The sequence below is a fragment of the Pezoporus flaviventris genome, unplaced genomic scaffold (assembly GCF_033815535.1).
Source record: "Pezoporus flaviventris isolate CSIRO_AGI_PZ_B2104156 unplaced genomic scaffold, CSIRO_AGI_Pfla_v1 ptg000002l, whole genome shotgun sequence".
NCBI classification, from domain to species: domain Eukaryota; kingdom Metazoa; phylum Chordata; class Aves; order Psittaciformes; family Psittacidae; genus Pezoporus; species Pezoporus flaviventris.
In genome coordinates, this window is record NW_026892550.1 from 21,832,696 (window position 1) to 21,853,760 (window position 21,065).

The 21,065-nt window shown below is 44.3% G+C and overlaps 1 protein-coding gene across 6 annotated transcripts in view; it reads right to left on the bottom strand.

The window, feature by feature from the left end:
* Positions 1–411: 411 nt before the first annotated feature.
* RBM47 (RNA binding motif protein 47) overlaps positions 412–21,065 on the bottom strand; it is an 80,398-nt gene continuing 59,744 nt past the window's right edge. For 5 of the 6 annotated variants that reach the window (XM_061471400.1, XM_061471422.1, XM_061471418.1 and 2 more), the window contains 4 exons: positions 8,910–10,069; positions 7,214–7,420; positions 3,534–3,736; positions 412–3,176 (listed from right to left, as the gene is read on the bottom strand). In XM_061471400.1, the coding sequence (XP_061327384.1) occupies positions 2,925–3,176; positions 3,534–3,736; positions 7,214–7,420; positions 8,910–10,069 (1,822 nt within the window). In that variant the 3' untranslated portion in view covers positions 412–2,924. The remainder of the gene's footprint in view (positions 3,177–3,533; positions 3,737–7,213; positions 7,421–8,909; positions 10,070–21,065) is intronic. The other variant, XM_061471409.1, reaches the window with a different exon arrangement.

Consider the following 21,065-nt stretch of genomic DNA (forward strand, 5'->3'; position numbering starts at 1 on the left):
CAACATGCCAGTCCTTCTGTCCTGCAGCAAGGACATACAGCAGAGCTACAAGGGTTTTATGCACTGTGTGGGTGGATAGCACAGAGGAATGCCAGCTTCAGCACCATCCACATCCAGGCACTGACTGGATGTGAAAAGAGAATTGAACTGATCAGAGGCTGCTGAAAGAATGGTGAGATGTCCAGTATGCCTGCTGGGAAGGTCACCGTCCTCTGCAGGTCGTGGGATGGGGGAGCCAGTGGAACAGTGTTTCTTGTGCATCTCCCCTCTCTGCAGGAGCCAGTGGGGATGCTGGCTGTGGTGCCCCGCGTCCCCTCTTGCCCCAAACACCTTTTTCCCAGCTTGGAGGGGAGCACAGCCTTGGTAGAGTGGCTTAACTTGCCAGCAGGGAGTTGCAATGAAATAAAAGTCTCCATTTTTAAAGACTGCTTTATTCACTACATTCTAGAAACGTACCGTAAATGGAGCAAGAACTAAATAAACTCAGAGGCTTCTGACAGTACAGAGAACAGAGATACAATAAAACACCTAAAATATCAGCTCTTTTGAGAGTAAGGCACACTAGTTATGTTTTTTTTTATGTTTTTTTTCTTTGAATAGTTTGTTCTTAACCTAAAGATGTTCACATTTCAAGTTACCAGACTTACCTCAGTAGTAATGTACATGAAATGGTTTAGAAGCAAGAGTAAAAGGCACAGGTGGGAGGTTCAGTGTGACCTGGCTGCCTGTGTTCCTGGGCCCTGCCTGCTTCTGCCTTGGCACAGGCAGCACCTTGTGGCATGGGGCACCTCAGGGTTTGCCCTCGTTGGCTAGTTTCTCTCTCTGACGCCTCTGCGAGCAGCAGGTCCCTCATCCTGCCAGCAGGAAGTTGGATGAGTGAGTGGGAAGGAAGCCATCACCCTTAATCCCCCCTCTCTGGGTCAGCAGTAGCATGGGGCTGGAAAGGGGCTGGCAGACACCCAAACCACTAGATTGCCTTTTCCCAACCCACTGGGTGTTTGTACAGACCCCATGGACCCATGGCTTTAGTCAGAGGGCCGGAGGAGGCAGAACCAACCTCCCTGCTGGGGGTTTCCCCCTTGGGGCTTTACCCAAATCACCTCCTCTTGCCCTTCTAAGAGGCAGGGCCTCAGGGCTAAGGTATGGGTGTGCTTTCAGAAATACAGGGACAGACAATAAATTCTCCTGGGAAGGGGTGCGGAGGGGCAGAGTCCAACCTAATGGTTAACCTCACAGTGCTTTCACTAACGGGTCAACAGGATTGAGGAGAACTCAGCTTGGCTGAGCAAGAGCACCTAGAAAACAACCGCTCCATTTTGAGGCAAGGAAGAAAAGTGTGTTAAAAGGTCACTTAACTGAGCTGGACGTGGTCTGGAAGTGGTTCAGTTGTCAAAATATACCCAAATACAAACCCCCTTGGGTTGGTACTTACACCACAAAAGGTAAAGGAACATTGTTTACTCACTCCCTGCTTCACACCTTGTGTCACCAGAGCTGTGTCTGCAGGGCTGATGCACTTCATACAATGGGCAAGATATTTCTTTACCATTTTACTATATTCTACATTCACTGCACTACTAAATAAAAGCCTTTAAACAGGCCACAAAACACTGCAATAATATATTTACTTCTTAATAAACCAAACTTTTTTATAACATCGCAATAAAAGGCTTTTGTTTTGTGGCAAACCACATACCATGTAAATTTGCAACATAAAATGACTTTAAAAATGTATATTAAAAGATATTTACAAGCTCTATGTTTTGAAATCATCAGGTCTAATTGCTCCCACCCCTGATGTGCAGGTACAACTCCAGTTGTGGAGAAGAGGAATATAGCATGGAAGGGAGGCTGGGAGGGAGGCTAGCCCTGTTTCACTAATTCCAGTATCACTACCACCCCTAGTACCTCTGGAATTTCTCATGGAACACAATGGAGCGATGGGCAAGTAATGCTGTACATCCTCTTGGCAACAGCAGCATACATTCTCAGTCACTACAACATATACTTCAAAGAATAAAATAAAGCATTGAAAGACAGCCTAAGCTTTATACTGGATGAAGACCTAAGTCAAGACACCTCGCATGAAATAGTGGCTGCTTGTTTCTGCATGTGCGCCAACCACGAGTAGCTTCAATAAATAGAAAATCCAGTTGTTAAGGAAAGCTCAGAGCCTTTCCTTTACTTAGCACAAGCCTGTAAATCACACTGTGAAGAGGTTTGCATGAGGAGGCTTTTTTTTTACCTCTTTCTCTCAAATGGGCAATATTAGTTACTTCTGATTTGAAGTAAGAGCAAGCAGTTTGTGTTAATGCCAGCACAAAAATGCGGAGGTCTTGTACATTTTTCAAATTGCACTTTCCAGTATAACTTTTTAAATAAGAGACTTGTTGTTTTTTCTTACAAAAAAAATCTAAGGTACATATTCTTTAAATATTGAATATAGTCTTCAAAATATATTGTTAAAACTTTCCCTAGCTGCTCAGGTGTGCTTTTTAATATATAGCTGATATATTATTAAAGGCACTACAAAATAGACATCTCTGGAGTGCAGAAGTTACTAAAAAATAACCTTCATACCACAAATATATTGAAAATATAATTGCTAAAAAAAATAATAAAAGACCCTATGCAACCCCACTACGACTCTTCTAAATGCATGTCAGCGGCAGGCTGGATGCATTGAGGTCCTTTAGAAATGTATGAATACAGGCGTGTTAAACTTTAAAAATAGCCTAAAAAAGTTAGTGAAAACTTCAAGCATAGAAAACATTCCAAACATATTTTTCTATGACATTCTTCACTTTCTGCATTCAGTTTCACCAAGCCCAAGTGTTTCCTCTTTCGCAGAAGGTTCTTTCTTCATAAATAGTAAAGTGTTCCTTCAGTGTGTGTTTCTCCACCACCCTCCTCTGCTGTCAGTCTCAGTACGTCTGGTAGACATCGTGGATGGGGACCTGGATGGTCGCAGCTGGGAATGCTGGGGGGAGGTATCCAGCGTACCCACCATAGGCAGCGGCGGCAGCGGCAGCAGCAGCGTTCTTCTGTAGCGTGGCTATCGTTGCTGTTGCTGCAGCAGGTGCTGCAAATGGCACGTAACTTGTCCCATAAATCCCAGCGGCGGGGATCCGCTGTACATTGGGAGCCATGGCATACACCGGTGTGATGGGGCGGCCCTGGGGGAAAGTATTGAGGTCAGACCTCAAAAAAGGAGCTTAAATTGCTGCAATAGCCCATATGCACCTCCTGAATTGCAAACCCTCTAGAAGGGGAGGTGATAACAGGAGGGTAGGCAGCTCATGCCCTGTTGAGTGAGAGTTATTCCATCATGGGATGCTGTTTCCTACCTCCCAGATTTGGGTCCCCCATAGGAGGTAGAGTGGTTGTCCAAAGGGAGATGTCAGATGAGCAACAGAGCCGTTGCACACTGTTACATCCTTGACATATCTCCTGAGTGGGAGCAGTTCAGGTTTGTTCCCCCACCCTGGGTATGCAGAGCAGGATGCATGGGAAGCAGGATGGGATGAACTCACCTGGAAGGGGGGAGGCGTTGAGACGGCCGGTATTACAGCTGCTGCTGCTGCTGCTGCTGCGGCTGCTGCACTAGCCGGGTCCTGCTGGACAGCTATAGGGTTGATGATGTGCTCAACAGTGTGGATTTTGCCATCTTCCATCATCTTCGCTGGTGGTGCGGCCTGAAACATGGAGTACTGGGCACCAATGGCAGGGATGGCCACTAGGAGAGATGAAACACATCAGACAGATACGCTGGGAGAGGGTTTCTAGGATCTCACCTCCAAGTGCCCTGCTTTCTGGCTGCACCGGCCCTCCAGCAGTGGTCCTGTGCTGCTCTCATCAGGGCAGGTAGCCCCTGTGCTGGCAGGACTGCAGGAGCACCTCTGCCCTCTGCATGGGTGGGAGCTCTGTGGCTGATGCACAGCAATGGGCTCGATGTTGCCTGCTCTGCCCAGCACTTCTGCCCATGCGGCTGGCACAGTGTACCAGGGCCAGAGTCCTACCGGGGACTAGGAACTGTGACCTGGATTTACACAGTCCTTTCTGACAACCACTGCTGTCCTCCCCCCTGGCCAAGAGCAGAGGGGCAGGTGGGAGCATGTACTGTCCTGGTGGGGTCCCTGCTCCGGCTGTTGAGATCAAGGGACATGTAGCTGCCATAGGCAGAGCTGCTCCGGAAAAAAAAGTGCAGTTTGTACTGCAGATGCTGCAGACAGCAACTGGTCCAGTCTATATGTTGTCCTTTGATCGACCCTGCGAAATATCAGCTGATTTACTATTATGCATTCCCTAGGACTAACTTGGCCAAATACTTTTTATCCCACCCAGGATGCTACAGGATCAGCCTGTTTAATGACAAACACACAAAAGAAATTGCTCTTTAGGGAATTCTCCCTCATGCCAAAATTGGACAAGGGAAAATAATTAGACCTATGGTCTTTCAGGCAAAGGAAAAAAAGCCTGGGTCAGAATAACAGTGTTCAGAGATGGTGAGTTTGTACATGGCTCAAGATTGAACTTCATGGCAGTGCTTAGGGAAGAAATGTGCTTTGTTGAACATTTCAAATAATCACAATAATTGGACATGAGCCAGCAGTGTGCGCTCGCAGCCCAGAAAGCCAACTGTATCCTGGGCTGCACCAGAAGGAGCGTGACCAGCAGGTCGAAGGAGGTGATCCTGCCTCTCTACTCCACTCTCATGAGACACCGCCTGGAGCACTGCATCCAGCTCTGGATTCCTCAGTGCAGGAAAGACATGGACCTGTCAGAATGGGTCCAGAGGAGGGCCACTGAAATGATCAGAGGGCTGGAACACCTCTCCTGTGAGGAAAGGCTGAGAGAGTTGGGCTTGTTCAGCCTGGAGAAGAGAAGGCTCTGGGAAGGCCTTATTGCGGCCTTTCAGTACCTAAATGGGGTTTATGAGAAAGATGGGGAGGGACTTGTTATCAGGGCCTGTTAGGACAGGATAAAGGGTAGTGGTTTTAAACTGCAAGAAGGCATATTTAGATTGGGCATAATGAAGGAATACTCTATGATGAGGGAGATGGGACACTGGAGCAGGTTGCCCAGAGAAGCTAGGCATCCCATCTTCTGCATTCCCCATCCCTGGAAGTGTTCAGGTTGGATGGGGCTCTGGGGAACCTGGTCTAGTGAAAGATGTCTTTGCCCATGATGGGAAGATTAGACTAGATGATCTTTAAACGTCCCTTCCAACCCAAACTGTCTATGATGAACCCAACTGTTCCATCGTTGCCTCATAATGCACACTTCACCATTCAGCTTGTGAGCCTTTCAGCAGTAAGGAAAACAGAGACAATGGTGGATTAAGAGGTGATGCTGGTATCTATGGGAGGTGCAGCCAGTAAGTCAGAAATGAAGCCAAATATGCACACAGGTTTCTTTCACTGGGATGAAACTTTACAATGCAGATGTGTGCAGTTCTGCCTGTGAGAAAGACAGGTCCCAGCAAGCAGAATGGTCGTTTCTATCCTGGGGACTGCAACAAGGGATCTGATCTTTCAGGCAGAGATGTTTTTACTGCAAGTGGACTACCACTGTTTTGTCAAGCAGAGACATTCACGCATGACCTTTTCCAATTCTCCTTCTACACCAAGTCCACCTGGTCAGCTCAAACTAGTTCTATCACCAGGATAACAACTTGGTGATAATTTCTCACCTGGATAATTCCTGGATTAAATAACCAGATAATTTCTGGTTAAATAAAAGATATAAATAACCTGGATAATTTCTCACCAAAGCAAAGGCAGACAGCTCATGCTCCATTCTGCAGTTAACTTCTGACAGAAAAACAATAACAGGCAGCTGGGTTATTGGGGCGAATTCTCAGGAGTGTTTTAACCATTTGCTCTAAGTGGCAGGAAGCTTTGCAGAGTTGGTACATCTCTACATGTGTAGAAATATGTAGAGCTGAGCTTGAGCTTCAGGCTTTTCTTTGTCAGTTGAATTAATTACAGACACCACTAATAGCCATGTATTTCAAAGCCCACTTTTCAAGCATCCTTTAGTAATACCTGGAATTCCTGAAGTATCTTTACAAACACACATAGTGGTAATATTTTCTGATTGTGAGTGGGCAGTGTGTTCTCAGGAAGCCTGATCTTTCTTTGGAAGTGGCTCTAATCTCATTAGCCTTTTTCTCTAGACCTCTTCTGCCATTGTCTCATCCAGCTGTTATGAAGAACTCTTCACAGCCTTCATTAGATGCAAGCTGTAGTTTCCACTGACAGTATGGATCATGTTTTGGGAAACCACTGCAGCTCTATTAAGTACTGCTTAGGTCCTGCACTTACAATTTACCTGGGGAGAGGAATGGGGAGACGACCTGAGGACTTGTGCAAGACAGCTTGTCCCCCTCACCTGCAAGAACCTTCTTCCTCAGGCTTCTTTTACAAATAGAAACCTCTCCAGTTAGGATCTTGAGGAATTGGAGGGCTCCATCCTTCATCCTGTTCACCTGGGAAGGGCAAGGACTGTTTTCTCAGCTGAGGATAAGGCAGAAGGGGGTGGTTGCTGCCCCAGCCCTTGGGCTATCTCCCTGTAGCCCAGCAGAGCTGAGAGCCCTCTTGTAGGTGCTGCATTGCTGCAAACTGAATCCTGAGGACTCCCTGCATTGCTCCTTCCCCATGCCACTGACGGTGTTGGAGAAGCTTGCCTCAGCTGCGGACTTTCCTGCAATGGAGAAGCCCCTGGTCCTCTTCCCAACCTTGTAGTACCAAAGAAATAGGAATTCAGCAGGAGAGACCTCTGGCCTGGCTGGAAATTTGGGGTGGTACTCTCCCAGGATGAAATTAGTTTTGAAGAAATTAAAAGGGAGGAAGATTGTTCTTAGTCACCATGCTCTAATGTACATGACCAGACAGAGAAAAACATCAGCTTCCTCCTAAGGAGGTGCAAAAGGGACAGGAGTGGTGGGCACAGCTTCAGTCATTTTTCCTTTGGTCTGAAGAGCTCCTGGATGTCCATGTCCCCTGTCCCACTGTGTGCCTCTTGTTTCAGAAAGCCCAGTGAGGGCCAGGAAGCATCTACCACAGGGGAACACTGAGTTGTGGCTCAGGGGCTGTCCGCACTGCTGCAGCCATGGGCTGTCCCTGGAGGGGTCCCCATATGCCTGGCACAAGGCTTGGAGTGGGGTCTTACCCACAACTTCTGCTTTCCTCCCCTCATTGCACATACTAACCTGCACCAGGCTTGATGGCCACCGGATTGACTGCAGGTAACTCCAAGCTGGGTGCCAGCTCGTATCCTTTCTCTTGCTGTTTTCCTTTGCCTTCGTGGTACCTGCTGTAGATGCCACGGCCAGCGGAGTATCCCCCCAGGTAGGAGCCCCTGGGGCCAGGAGCTCTATTCCCAGCTGCACCTCGCCCTCTGCCTCGTATGCTGCCTGCTTATGATAACAACATAGAAAAGGATGGTAAATAACAGAGAGCAACAGCACTAATGGCCCAGGCTGAGTCTGGGAGGCATGTGCTCAGAAATGCTGCTGCTGAATTTGATCTGAGTTTGATCTGAGTCTTAGTGACCTCGCTTAGAAAAACAGAAGAGTTTGGCCTTGGAAGCACACAGTAAGCCTACACAAGTTTTGCTTTTGATGTTTCTGGCCATGCATTAACTGCTTATTTATACCAATGCAACTCTTGTGGCTGGTGTTATGGGTATAATGTGCTCAGCAGAGAGAAGGGCTCCTCTGGGGTAATTTCTATGCAGTAGGAACAGCTTCTGCTCTCAGCTGTCTCCCAGAGAAGACCCAGACCCAGCTGGCTGTGATGGGACCCTACAGAGATGGCCCGAAGTTGTACCTGGCCTTTAATCAACTTTGTCCCATCATTACCTGTATCTTTACTAGTCTTGTTTTTGGTATTTTACTAGTAATGTGATTATACCCCATCTTCAAAAATGCCTATATTTATCCTAGAGACTCCATGCACATGCTTTGGGCACTGTGGTAGTAATGCACTGTCTGTGATAGTCTAATTGAATATTTAGACTGTCAGCTAATTCCTTTGTAGCTCATTGTAAGCGCAAATCTGGAAATTGAGAAGAAGCTGAAATTCTTGATCAGCTAGGGTTAAAAATATCTCTTGGCTTATATGGGTGCTTTAAGAATATATTCATGCTAGGCTGCTTGTTATACGGAAATAAACACTGAATTTCAGGAAACTATATTTTGTGTAAGTACAAGATAATTGTAATTATAATTCCAGTTATAGCTGCTAGGGTTTTTTTAATGAATAACTGATTTTTGGTTAATTTTTAATGACTGTAACTGATAACTAATTAAAGTATGCATAATCAAATAATTATTTGGCACTCATATGATTCTTCCTGCTAGTAGTTCTCAAATGACTTTATAGAGGACACAGCACTACTGTCACTTTAATGTGGAGAGCAAATGACACCTGGAGAGCTTCCAACTGAGGCTCTCCCTGACATCGCTCCTTTTGGATGATCAGGTCACCGTAACCACACCTCCAAGACTAGGCAAAAAAGCGATCTCTTTTACATAGGGTCCAGCTCTTTGGAAGGAAGCCTCAGAAGCTGGAGTCCTTGGACTTGCTCAGACTTTGTACAGCACTCATAAAAAACAGATCCCTCTCTTCCCCATCCCATGCTTGGTCCATTAGCTCATTCTTAACTATATTTTTGATGCCCACTCACACTAGCCTCTACATTGGCAACTATTTATAGATAAATACACTCTGTATTGTCATAAATTAAAATGAGACAGAACAGAAATATGGCAAAAAGACCTATAAAGGAGTGTTTAAGAAAAAGGTGCACAGCACCAGCTGTCCTTTGTTTCAGGCGACCTTGGGTAGGTCGCACCAGCCTGAAATCAAACTTGCCCATCTCATCCCCTAATTGTGCTTACTAACCTTTCACAAAGTAATCTCTGTTGGGCCCGATCAAAGCATTGTATGGATATCCATAATATGCTAGTGTGTATGGATCACAAGAGTAAACATAATTAGGTTGCTGAGTTACTTCAGGCGTTGTTGCTGCCCCTCCTTTTGCTGCTTTCTGGTACCGAGTGTATTGTTCCTTGTCTACTGGCTTGGCCAAGGTAACCTCCAGACACGAGCCTTCCAGTTCAACACCATTAAGGTTGCTCATGGCATGAATGGCGTCTTCCCTGGTTGTAAAGTGCACAAAGGCATAATCACGTATTTTTTTCACTCGCTCTACACAGCCTGGGTTAAACTGCCCAAAGACCTTTTTAATGGTGTCCTCTGTGGTCTCAATCATTAAATTCCTCACATAGAGGATTTTAACAGTTTCCATGACGTCTTCATCCACATCTATCTCTGGTTCTGCCCAGTCAACGGCAATTTGGTGCCCCCACAGCTGGATTCTTCCTGGCATGAGTTTCCTCCTGGCCATTGCTGCTGCTCGATGGCTCTCATACTCCACAAAGGCGAAGCCTCTGTTCTTCATCTTGTCTGCAGCGCTGGCATACACGATGACATCCAGCACGCCTTCTGTCACCTTGGCGATCTCTTCCAGGATCTCCTCTCTCTTCTTCATCTTGGGAATGCCTCCAATGAAGAGCCGGCAGTTATCCACACTGCAGCACACCCCCAGCAGCCTGCCGGGGCGGATCTCATAGTTGTTCAGCTCCCTGACAGCACGCTTTGCCTCATGCTTCTGCGTGTACATCACAAACGCATACCCACGGTTCTTCCCATCAAAGTCCATCATCAGGCGCATTTCATAGATGCGGCCAACAGACTCGAACACAGGGACGAGCTCATCTTCGTAGACATCACGGGGGATTTTGCCCACAAAGACCTCACAGCCACGAGGAGGGTGTAGACCCTCCCAGCCGGGAGGAGGGCCGCCATACTTGCGTTGCCCATTCTCCTGGATCATGCTATATCCAGTGCGTGCCATGAGGGCCAACAGAGCGGCCTCATTGGGGGCACCGGCAACACCTTCAGGGACTTTTGTAGTAGCCACGTTGGAGGAATCATTGCTCATCCTTGCAGTGGAGTCCTCAGCGGTCATGGTGTCAAACTCATTCACAGCCTGATAAAGCCTGAGCAAAAGAAAGAGGAGGACACTTGTTAGAAGCTGTTAGCTACCACTAGAACCTCACCCCTCTTGTAGTTCTGCAGGTTTGTTTTTCAAACTGGGAGTAACGCTGCAGAAAAGCAGATGAACAACCCATACCAGGCTGAGCATTGGTACTGCAGGACAAATGCTTCCCAGATAAAGGGCACAGTGAGGAAAGTGGTTGATGATCACCTGCCCATACTAACTCTGCACCAAGAGCTGCTGCCTCAGGAGGCTGATGTTGCATAAATGGATACCACTAAACACCTCAAAACCTCAAGACCCTAGGGAGGCTTGTCTCCTCTTTGAAAGCGTAGGAAGGAGCTGACACAGGATTGGGAAAGGCACGATACCGCCATGAAGCCAGTGGTTGCCACATCCAGAACCCTCTCCTCCCTGTCAGTCATTCCTCATTTAGTCCATCTACTCAACAGCACAAGTGCCAGATGCCACACTCCACAGTGAAAGATGACAAATGCATGAGAAGCCCAGTTTCCATCTGACAACAACCCCTCACTCCTCTAGACCTTCACAGTAACTGTCAAGTAGGACAAAAGAAATGAACTTTATCTTCAAGGGGGACCAGTTCTTGTTCTTTTATGCAAAGGATGATCTGGCAAGACTCTGAGTTGCCTGCTGCTTGTAGTACAATGTCTGATGTGTTTATTTCTTCTGCTGTTACAACAGGACTTCACATAAATGACGAGAATCATTCCCTTAAGACAGGCAATTTGCTTTAGAGCAAGCAGCCAGCACAGCCCTGCAAGCCAGCAAGAGCAAGACAAATTTCAGAAACTTCATTCTGTATTTGAACACAGGCAGAGAACAGGAAATGCAGATGTAGAGGAGGAGATGACCATGCTAATGATCACAACTTCAAGACAGTGGACTTCCTCTCTAAGCACAGTTAAATAAAACACTTTGGGACTCCGAGAGTAGTTAATTCATTGACTTTTAAAGCTGGAAAGATCCATCAGACCATCTAATACAAATGATAGTTATGAAACGGACCATTACATTTTATTGTTATTTGCACATCAAGTCCTGTAACATCTATCTGAGTACATTGTATCTTACAGAAGAACATTGGTTTTAAGGGATCAAAGAGCTGTAGACCCCACCACTTCCTTTATGGCTTGTTTGCCAATCACTCCCTCAGACAAGCAAGCATGATGTATTTCTCATGAGAATTTGTCTGGCTTTTGCTTCCAGCTAGGGTTGCTTGTTAAACCGTTCTCTGACAGACTAAGTGTTTCAAGACCTCTGCTTTTGCTTTGCAATCAAGCAACACTGTCTTTTTACTAAAACTTGGAGGCTGAACTCATGAATTCCTTCACAAGAAATAATTTTTTTTTAACCTAAAATTGTTTTTGTGGCAGTTTCAGCAGTTCTCTGGAGTTTCAGGCCTTTCCACCCTTGCCGTATACAGAGATGAAGAGCATCCTTCCTTCTTCTCCCCATGTCTCTGTATTGCCAAGGCCTGCTTCTCCACACCTTCTCACCAGCAAGTGCGAAGTTTTTTTGTCAATTCTAAAATTCCAGATCCTTTGCAGAAGCATCACTTGCTAGGGTTATGTCCCACGTGGCAGGCATGTCTTGTGTTTCTTACTCCTAAATGCCACAGCTATGTGTTCAGCCCTACTTCAACTGCCTTTTCAGTAGATCCCACCTACTGAGTACTACACCACTGGCTCCTTCTCATTGTTTTTCACAATTCCATCAGCCTTTGCATCATCTACCAATTTATTTGCCATGATTTGCATTCATGGCCAGTTTTTGATGGAACTGTCAAAAACCAGTGGCCTCTGTAGGAAACTCTGCTAACCACTATAAGAAATGGTTTGACAGGCTTATTTTCCAAAAACAAAAAAAGAACAAAGCTTCAGCCAGATTTGTTTGTTCTATGTAGTCACATTCAGTATGACGCAGGTTTCTCCCTGTGCCACAAGTACTCTGATACAAACCTTTTGTTAGAACACTTTCACCGCTTTCAGTGCACTGGTCACCATGTATGTACTAGTGTACAGTAGTATGCTACTGGTATACACTACTAGTGTACTGTAGGTCCAAGTCCTCAGAAATAGGGGTGAAAAATTTAAGCACCTGATTTCTATGGTCTACAAAACCCCATTTAAATCGTAGAAACACTAGCACCTCAGATTCTTTTCAGTAAAGCTCCTGAGCTGCCCAGAATTGTGCTGGTCTGTATCCAGAGATGCCTCTGCAGCAGCCAGGGCAAACACCACAGAGCTTGGTTCAGCTCCTAAATGCATTTGGCACTGGGAAACCAGACATCTGTGCCTCAGTCTGCAGCAGGGCATAATCCCGCAGGTGTGTTTGGGCCATTAGTGTTACACATTGATGCTTTTGAGCCATTTCAATTTAAAAACATGGAGAGCAGAGGGAGGGGCAGAGAGGATGGAGGGCAGTAGTAGTGATGCTGATGCCCAGGCAATACTTTAGAATATATAATTTCTTTGAATTCAGGTCTTCCGTGTAACTGCATCAGTTTTGACAGCTTCTTGCTTTAAAATGTTATTGATAAACATGTATATCTCGGATTCAAATGTTCCCCCTTTTTTAATGTGTCATAGTCAGACACTATAATTTTTGATTATTTGACATAATTAAAAAAATTATAAGGCAGAGAAAAACATTTTCATTTTTCACTTGACAATTTATTCCTGAAAATGGAACTTCACCTTTCCCTGAATGAAAACAAACTTGTCACTTGAACGCTTTACTGTGGAATAATCATTACCTTTACTGGGGCTGCCTGTTGGCAAGTGAATTACTTATTGCCCCAGGTTTGGGTAAGTTTAGAAATGAGTCATTACCATCAGTTTTAGGTCAGCTTACACAATAAAAGACTCTGTATTCTGTTATCTGCACAGCACAGTCACTGGGGCTATAGTCTAGAAGCCTACAGATAAGCAAAAGGACTGTGGAGAAAGCAGAGATGGAGCAAAGCCTCCCCTGCCCACCAGAAACCAGCTTGTAATTTCGTGGCCATCCGGGAAGTGGCATGTTCTCCAGCACTTTGCATTGCACCAGCAGGACAATTTCTAGTATTGAAAGTTGTACTTAAGTGCTGATGGCCACCTTTGCTGCAAACACTACCATGCACCATTTGTGACAGTGAATAATTAAAAATTCTTTGTGAACCTAAAATACATTAATCCATATGTAATTTACTGTGACTCAAGATTCATGATCAAATGTGTTTAGTTGTTGTTTTTTTTTGTGCAGCTCCATAGAGCTGGATTTATGTATGTACTACCTAAGACAATTATAGAGCCCATGTAATCCTACTTGATGTAGCTAAATACACACAGTAACAACATTCATTGCCACATGACACAATCAATACTTTAACAAAGTTTAGATATCATCTACCTTGATGAGAAAAAATGTAGGCATATCTGGAGTGAGTGCCTTCTCCTCCTATTGCTATTGCCTTACAAAACAGGTTGCCAACATAGCCTAACCTTGTAATGTCTAAAAGTGAGCACTCTCCAGAATTTCAAAAATACTTGTTTCCAGAGTGTTTGACCCTACTTTGTGCATACTCTTAGTCCATGGTAAGTCCATGGTAAAGTGGTCATGAAAACACAAGGCATGAACTAATATTGTGGGTTTAGCAGCTTAATAAAGCCAGACTGATTTCAATACATCCACCAAGTGTGATTAATGCTAGAAGAGTCAAAAATTTAAGCTGTAGTGTCTTGTGAAATGTAAGTGCTTGCTTTCTGGTCTATGAGGAGGAAGGTACACCTGATCTTGATAACAAAGATTCATAGAAGAGAGACAAAAATATTAATTGCTAATGAGAAAAGTTGTGCTCTGAGACAAGCAAGTTTTGAATGGCTTATTATCAGGACTGGAACAAGAATGACTTCTTTTCTTCTCAGAAAACAGTGAAGTCTTGATTGTTCAATGGCACAGCAGACGGATCCTAGCATCTGCCAGTTTACCAGGAGCCAGACTTGTGAGCCCTCGGTTCAGCATCTCTGCTCCAAGGCCTCTCCCTCATGCAAGTGAACTCTCACATGTAGACATTTCACTGAAACCATTCACATTTCACTTTCTCTTGCTCACAAAACTTCCCTGTTGCCAGTCTGGCAGGTGTAAATAATCCTTACCCTAAACATTAATTACCTTCTTTTTAACCTCTTTTTGCACATCACAGCTCAGAATATTAAATGGGCAACTTACTGTGTTGGCAAGTGACTGACCTAAAGCATACTGTGAGTGGATTGATTACCTGAGGCAGGTCTTTTATTACACAGAAATACCACACCTTGATTAACAGCAACACAGGGCCAAACTCAGATGGCCCTTGTGCCATGGGAAGGGCAGCTCAGGGCTCTGGTGAGAAAGTGGTGCCCACAGTCCATATAACTGGACTTGGGCTTATCCCTGGCTTGTCCAGCACTGTGCAGTGCCCTGTGAAGTTACACATCACCTGCTCCTCTGTTGATCCTGGTGCGGTAATACAGACTTGTACAAACACAGGGACACAGCCAGTGTCCTTGTGGCAGCAACCACGTGTCCACCCCACTCACGTGCTCCTATAAAACAGGGCTGTTTATGTTTGTGCTTAATTCATCTCTCCAGTTTTGTGTTACATAGATTTAGTGGCATCATGTGTCCTTCTGAGGGTGACACAGCCACCGGCAGGCACATAGCATAGGGACAGGTGCCAGCACCATGGCAGGCAGCAGTAGAGCCCACGATGATGCTACACTGCTAGCTCTGTGATAACCAAGGTAGGAGGGGATGGGGACTGCCATGTCCCACCTGCAGACCCTGGATCATACACACTCCTGCTGAGCTGACACCACAGGCCCTCACAGACACCGCGCAGCTACCTGCTTGCTTCAAGAAACCACGATGGTTTTGGATTTTAAGCAACAGCAGCTGCAGAGGGGTGGTCAAACACTGAAATTTTAACTAAATATGCCCTGTTGACAGCTACTGGTTTAAACGTGACTGTCCTAGGCTTTTAGCTGTAATAATAAGGGCAAATGGTAATCCCGCTGCTGACATTGAGCAGCAGTTCTGGCAGCACGGCTGCCACTGAAACACTTCATTTTTAAAAGCTAGCTGTTTTCTCCTGGCAACTTTGGATACATAAAATGTATGTAACAACAACAGCTTACTAAGAGCAGCTGCATAACTTCATCACAGACATCACATAGCCACAGCAATGTTCTTGCTGAAACCCCAGTTTGCCTGTTTACAGATTTATCGGCTGAACAGGAAAATGCAGGGGCCTCCTCAATTCGAAATACGGTAATGTACTGAGCATTGCTTCAAGTGCAGCGGGTAAGTTACCCCTCTTTTAAAGATAACTACAGTATCATTATACATCAGTTTTCTTGGCAAGACTGTCTCTTGTTTCCTACCCTTTATTTGCATAAATGACCTGAGCAAAGCTGGCATTATTGGGGCTGTTACTAAAGCTGAACCTGCAAGGCCTCGGTGCCATCCCATGTGCTTCACCCTGTTTGCAGTCAGCTTAGGAGACATTCTGCTGGAAGCTTCTCCATGCACAAGCTCCTCTCCATGCACAGTGAGGACAGAGGCCAGGCAAGCAGCAGGTGCCTTGAAAAAAGGGGCCAATCTTTGGTGAAAAATCCTTGTAAAGACTTTGTCTGACTCCAAATTAATTTGTATTTAAAGTATCAAAGGCTAGTCCTCAGTGTAGTTTTCAACAGGAGCTGGATCACAGCTTGGTTCCCTATCTGCTGTCACTAATGAAATGCAAACGCCTCAAGTTGAAACTTGTGGTGGGTCAGTGTAAGAGACTGCAGCATCTTCAGCCCAGCTTTTTGGCTAGGAACCTTTTCTGAAAGTCCTGCATACAGGAAAGGGAAGGTTACTAGCAATCACAGAATTAACAGAATCACAGAATGGTTTGGGTTGGAAGGGACCTCTGGAGATCATCCAGTCCAACCCCCTGCCAAGGCAAGGCCACGTAGAGCAGGTCACACAGGAACATGTCCAGGGGGGGTTTGACTGTCTTCAGAGAGGCAGACTCCACGACCCTCATGGGCAGCCTGTTTTAGTGCTCTGTATTTTAGTTTATGGCCACTGCTCCTTGTCCTGTTGTTGGGCACCATGAAAAGGGTCTGGCACCATCCTCTTGGCACCCACCTTTGAGATATTTATAGGCATTAATGGTGCATATAAATATAAACATAAATTATGATAATAAACCCTCTCGGTCTTCTCTAGACTAAGCACGCTTAGCTCCCGATTGATGATGTCTTCATACTTTTAATAAAAGAAAAAATACCTGCGGCCAACAGTGCCTGATAATGCCTGCAGTGTGTCAGACACATTGCTTTACCTGCAGCTGAACTGGGTGATGAAGTTGCCCCATGCTGGGTTAAAAGCTTTGAAAAGGTGGATTTTCTTAATTTAGATCTTTTTTGGCAAAACTCTGGAGAAAGCAGTGAACTGCGAAGCAGACCTGAAGGAACAGGAGCATTGGCTTGATGAGTAGCTTGGGAGGGTAATCTCATTGATCAGATCAGCACTAGCTGTTGATAGCAACATGTCTGTCTGCTGTGCAAGCTATCCTGATGTCAGCATCTCTAAAGCACTGCATATTCTCTTCATCATGTGTGTGTCTGTATTAAGGCAATTGAACTTGTTCATCCCCAGATAGGGAGTCACCTGGGAGAAACCTTTTGGCTCAGGTGCAGCATGGGACTCAGGGACATGCACTTGCAGCAGCACTTGCTGCACCACATCATTTTCCCTGTATGTTCAGGCATGAACATGTACAGAAGTGGCTTTCTGCCCACTAGAAGTACTGTATTTAAATGTAGAGAGAAGCAGTGTAAAGTACCTAAGGGGTAGGATAAGACTGGCCTACCAAATTACCAGACTAGCTGCTGAAATTCCCACTTCTGCTAATGGTGATACTTGGCATCCTAACCTGGGGCCTATCATCAGGGGTCTGGGCACTGATTTCTGTGGAAGATTTCATATTTCAAGCTTAACTTCAATTTTATTCTGGTCAGTTAGCCGTGTTCCCCTTTTGTTGGGAAATGAATAGTCTGGGCCTGAAAAGCAGTTTTCTGGGTGGAGCAAGTGCAGAGGGGATCCATGTATGTTTCTCAGATGCTTAAATTCATTCTAAAGTGGAGTAAACATGTAAAAAATGGTTGTTTCCATTTAAAACACTGAAAATTGTTGGCTTCATCTTCTGTTTGTGTTCTCTTCAAAGAAACATAAAGAAACAGAAAATCAAGGGTGATGTTTCCAACAATACTCAATATCTAGCATTACTCCCCTTGACATCACTTACAAGATTCTAATGAGTTATATACAGATACAGTTTAGACAGTGATGAGCACTACTGAAAATACTGCATTAAAAGCCTTTCAGGGCTGGTTATGTCCTCCAGGCACCAAATAAAAGCAATGTATTTCACTTAAAGCCTGTAAGAAAATTACTATATTACTTCTTGCTCCTGTTTAGGAGGAAAACTCCTGAAATTAGTCTGTAAATTAACATCATGGAATTTTTGAAGTTAAAACTTGAATACTAATCAGATAATTGAACTTCAAATTTGTACAGTCAACAGCTGGCTACAATTTCAGACAGGATTTGAAGGTTAAATTTCTTGTTTTCATCACTATCATTAAGAACAATAACAATCACAGATCTAATTCTCTTAGACATATCATACCACTTCCCTTAGACATAATAATCTTACCTCACAGCAATTTTATGTACAATTTGAAAATAAAGCTGAAATTATGATTCCTCTACAAAATAAAGCCACCTTGTACTGTGAAAACTTTCGGCCTATTCTATTATCAACCTTCTCTGCACCCTTCTAAGGCATATTTAATCTGGACTGTAATTCTGCGAAGGCTGTCAAAAGTTCCACTTGCATTACTAGTTAGCAATATCAGTGCCTAGCAGTGAATGTTCCCAGGATGGAGGTCCCTCAACAACCTAACCTTCTGGCCTGGAAACTGCAAAAGTAGTATTCAGTGAGATATCAATGATAATATCTCAAATAATACAGTGAGAAGACTTTCCTGAGCATAGCACTTTACTTCTTGCCATTGTTTTTTGATGATCACAAGTGAAAATTCTGTTCACGCATACATGGCTTTCCCATGGCAAGAATGAAGCTAAGCTGATGAAAAGTTATTGATGTTCCAAATCACTACCACAACCTAGATCATCCTACCAACATAGTTGGTATTTTCGCTACTTCTGCAATGTGAATTCTGTCAGTGCAATGTCTGTTTCTTGAGTGTTTTTATGCTACTGCAGTGCCAAACCAGCCATTTCAGCTTAAATCACTTCTGAAGGAAGTTTGGGTGAGCAAAACCATGTCTCCTCCCTTACTTTATAATGCACTTTGTTGCAAGTCATTCAGAACTTTGTCCCAACAAGTTGTGTAACCTGTGTGTTATACTGTTTGCCCCAGTTCCATCTTTTACCCAGTCCAACTCAAAATAACTGTATACCTCTCAGATATTTCGATAGGACCAGTTGCTGGCTCAGTCTGAAGTTATTATCCTGCAAGATATTGAAGCCACATGTTAAGGAAAGATGAGAAGATGAGAGATGGGTTGTGTAATTGCTCTTACCAGCTTTCCAAATGAGGTAACAACACAACCTTCCCCTTCTCCCCACATTCCCATATTTCAATCTAGTCAACAAAGTCTATTATTACACGGCCAGACAGGAAAATGTGTGACACAAACAAAGTGCAATCTAGTCACTCGGTATGTAACAAGCCTTTCCTATTCTGGATGAGCTGTATTTGATGGTATAGTTTTTGCAGCATATGTTTGCCAGAAACGCAGTTAAACAACATTCACTGCAGAGAGGCTGATACAGATAAGTGTGTCTTCCTCATTAACTGTCTGCTTTTAAAAGCATTTTTACCAAGAAAGGAAGAAGTGTTTCATTCAACACGGACTAGGAGCTTGTATCTTTTTCCATAAGAAAGACAGGAAAAACTATCTTCTGCAACTGAAAAACAAACCCACAGCTAGACTCATTTGTTAATTATTACACCAGAAAGATAAGACATTCACCTATTTCACTTCTTGACTCTCTCTGAAGGAAAATCTTATATATGAGCACAGTGTTTTAATTTAATCATCGAAAATGTTTAGTGAAAGCTTTGCTGAACTCTGTGGAGTAGCAATATGCATGCATGTGCTTGTGATTTTTTCTTTCTGATTGTAATGCAGAACACTGTCTGTCTATGTAAACATTGCAGTAACATGTTCCCCTCTAGAGTGCAACCAAGAGTACCTAAAAAAGCTCGCAAACTACAGTTCCCTCTTCAGCCTTTCTGATCTAACTTTTTTAGCTAACTCTTCTGGAGATCCAAAGAGAAGTGTAACACATCCTGCCTGTTCATACAAAATCTACTCAGTCAATTTTGTAACTATAAAAATAGCTTCAGATTTTCAGTTCACCCTAATCTTATGCACTACTTTTATTGCAACAGTCTCAGTTTTGTGTTCCCCATGTGAGCGCTGCAACTACAAGGGGCCCAACCTGCAGCCCTGCTTTCAGCAGGAGGCAGAGATCTCAGGGAAACCTGAAAGTGGCCCCACGTGTTCCCTCCCCCTCAGGTCACAGAAATGAAAATCAGCATAAGGCAAACCACAGTTGGGATGTGAATGTTAGCTGCTGAAAGCACATTAAACTCAAAGCATTTGGCTTAGTCAGTGGTTGGGTGGTTGGTTTTTTTTTTCCCTTTGTGCACTGACATTTGACCCCTTTTATAATATGCACCTTGCACCACTGAAACCCAGTTAGTTATTTATTAAACTCAGGTACCAATGGCTGACTTGTACATGTCACGCTTTTAACTGCCTGGTGTTGCCTGTGCAAGGAGAGGGGGGTGAAAGGCAGTCGTCTTTGCTGTGAAATTCTGTCATATCGGCAGAAAGGAGCTGCAAAGTGCAGCAATTTGTACCTGACCTCTGATCTAAGAAGTTTGTACAAACCTTTGAACCTCAGATTGAAATTGAGAAACAACCTTTACAAGTACAAGGAAGAGATTTCCAGTACTCGTTACCTGTGTCCAGGGTTAATATTATAAATTAAAAAGAAAAAAAAAAGTTTAACCAAGGCAGGGACTCTCTCAGGCGGCACCATTCCTGTGCTGGGTTAATTCAAGACAGTTCAAGTTTACTGTAATTACAGCTCGGTTAGAAATACCTAGGGTTTAGAAATGAAATTTCTGTATGCTTCAGAAAAGGAGTGGGATTTGAGACAGATGTCATTTGAAATTCAGTTTTTGTTGACCTTAACTAGGGTATTTTTTTCCTAAATGAAAAGCTGATGAAAGAAGACAAGCAACATTTGATTCAATATAATTTCTTCAGCAAAGAATGGAGCTGAAATGCAGAACTGAATAGAAATCATTAAAGAGAGTAACAAAATGGCTCCTCCTTTGTTAACTTTATTTTTATCCTACACATTATCTAATCTCAGTTATACAGTGGGGAGCTATATGAGAAACCCATGGAAAAATAATCAAACCAACAACATTACAGCAAGCTCCTGACAGGCAGTCGTACGGCCTTGTCTTGATGAGCAGAAAGGACATGTTTTGAGGTTCTGTCAGATTAACCATCTTAATGTAATTAAAAACCTCTCTTGACTCTTTCAGACACTGGCAAGGTCTTTGGTTCGACATCATCGGCTAACACCAGCACGCGCCACTGTGGCGAAGGCCTTCAGAGATCAGCTGCAATAATATGACTGAAAAAGGTGCCCTTTCTGCAACCCAGCCTGTCAGGCCATGGAGCATTGCAAGGGATGGTAGCAATGTTTTGCTGTGACATCCCTCACATGCTCCTAGCAATGGCTGTCATCCATGTCAAGCCTGAGTGTGCAAAGGGTGAAGGAGCACTTCACACACACATTTTGGTGCATGGCATCAATCCCACCTAGCTCAGAACAAGACACAACTGTCA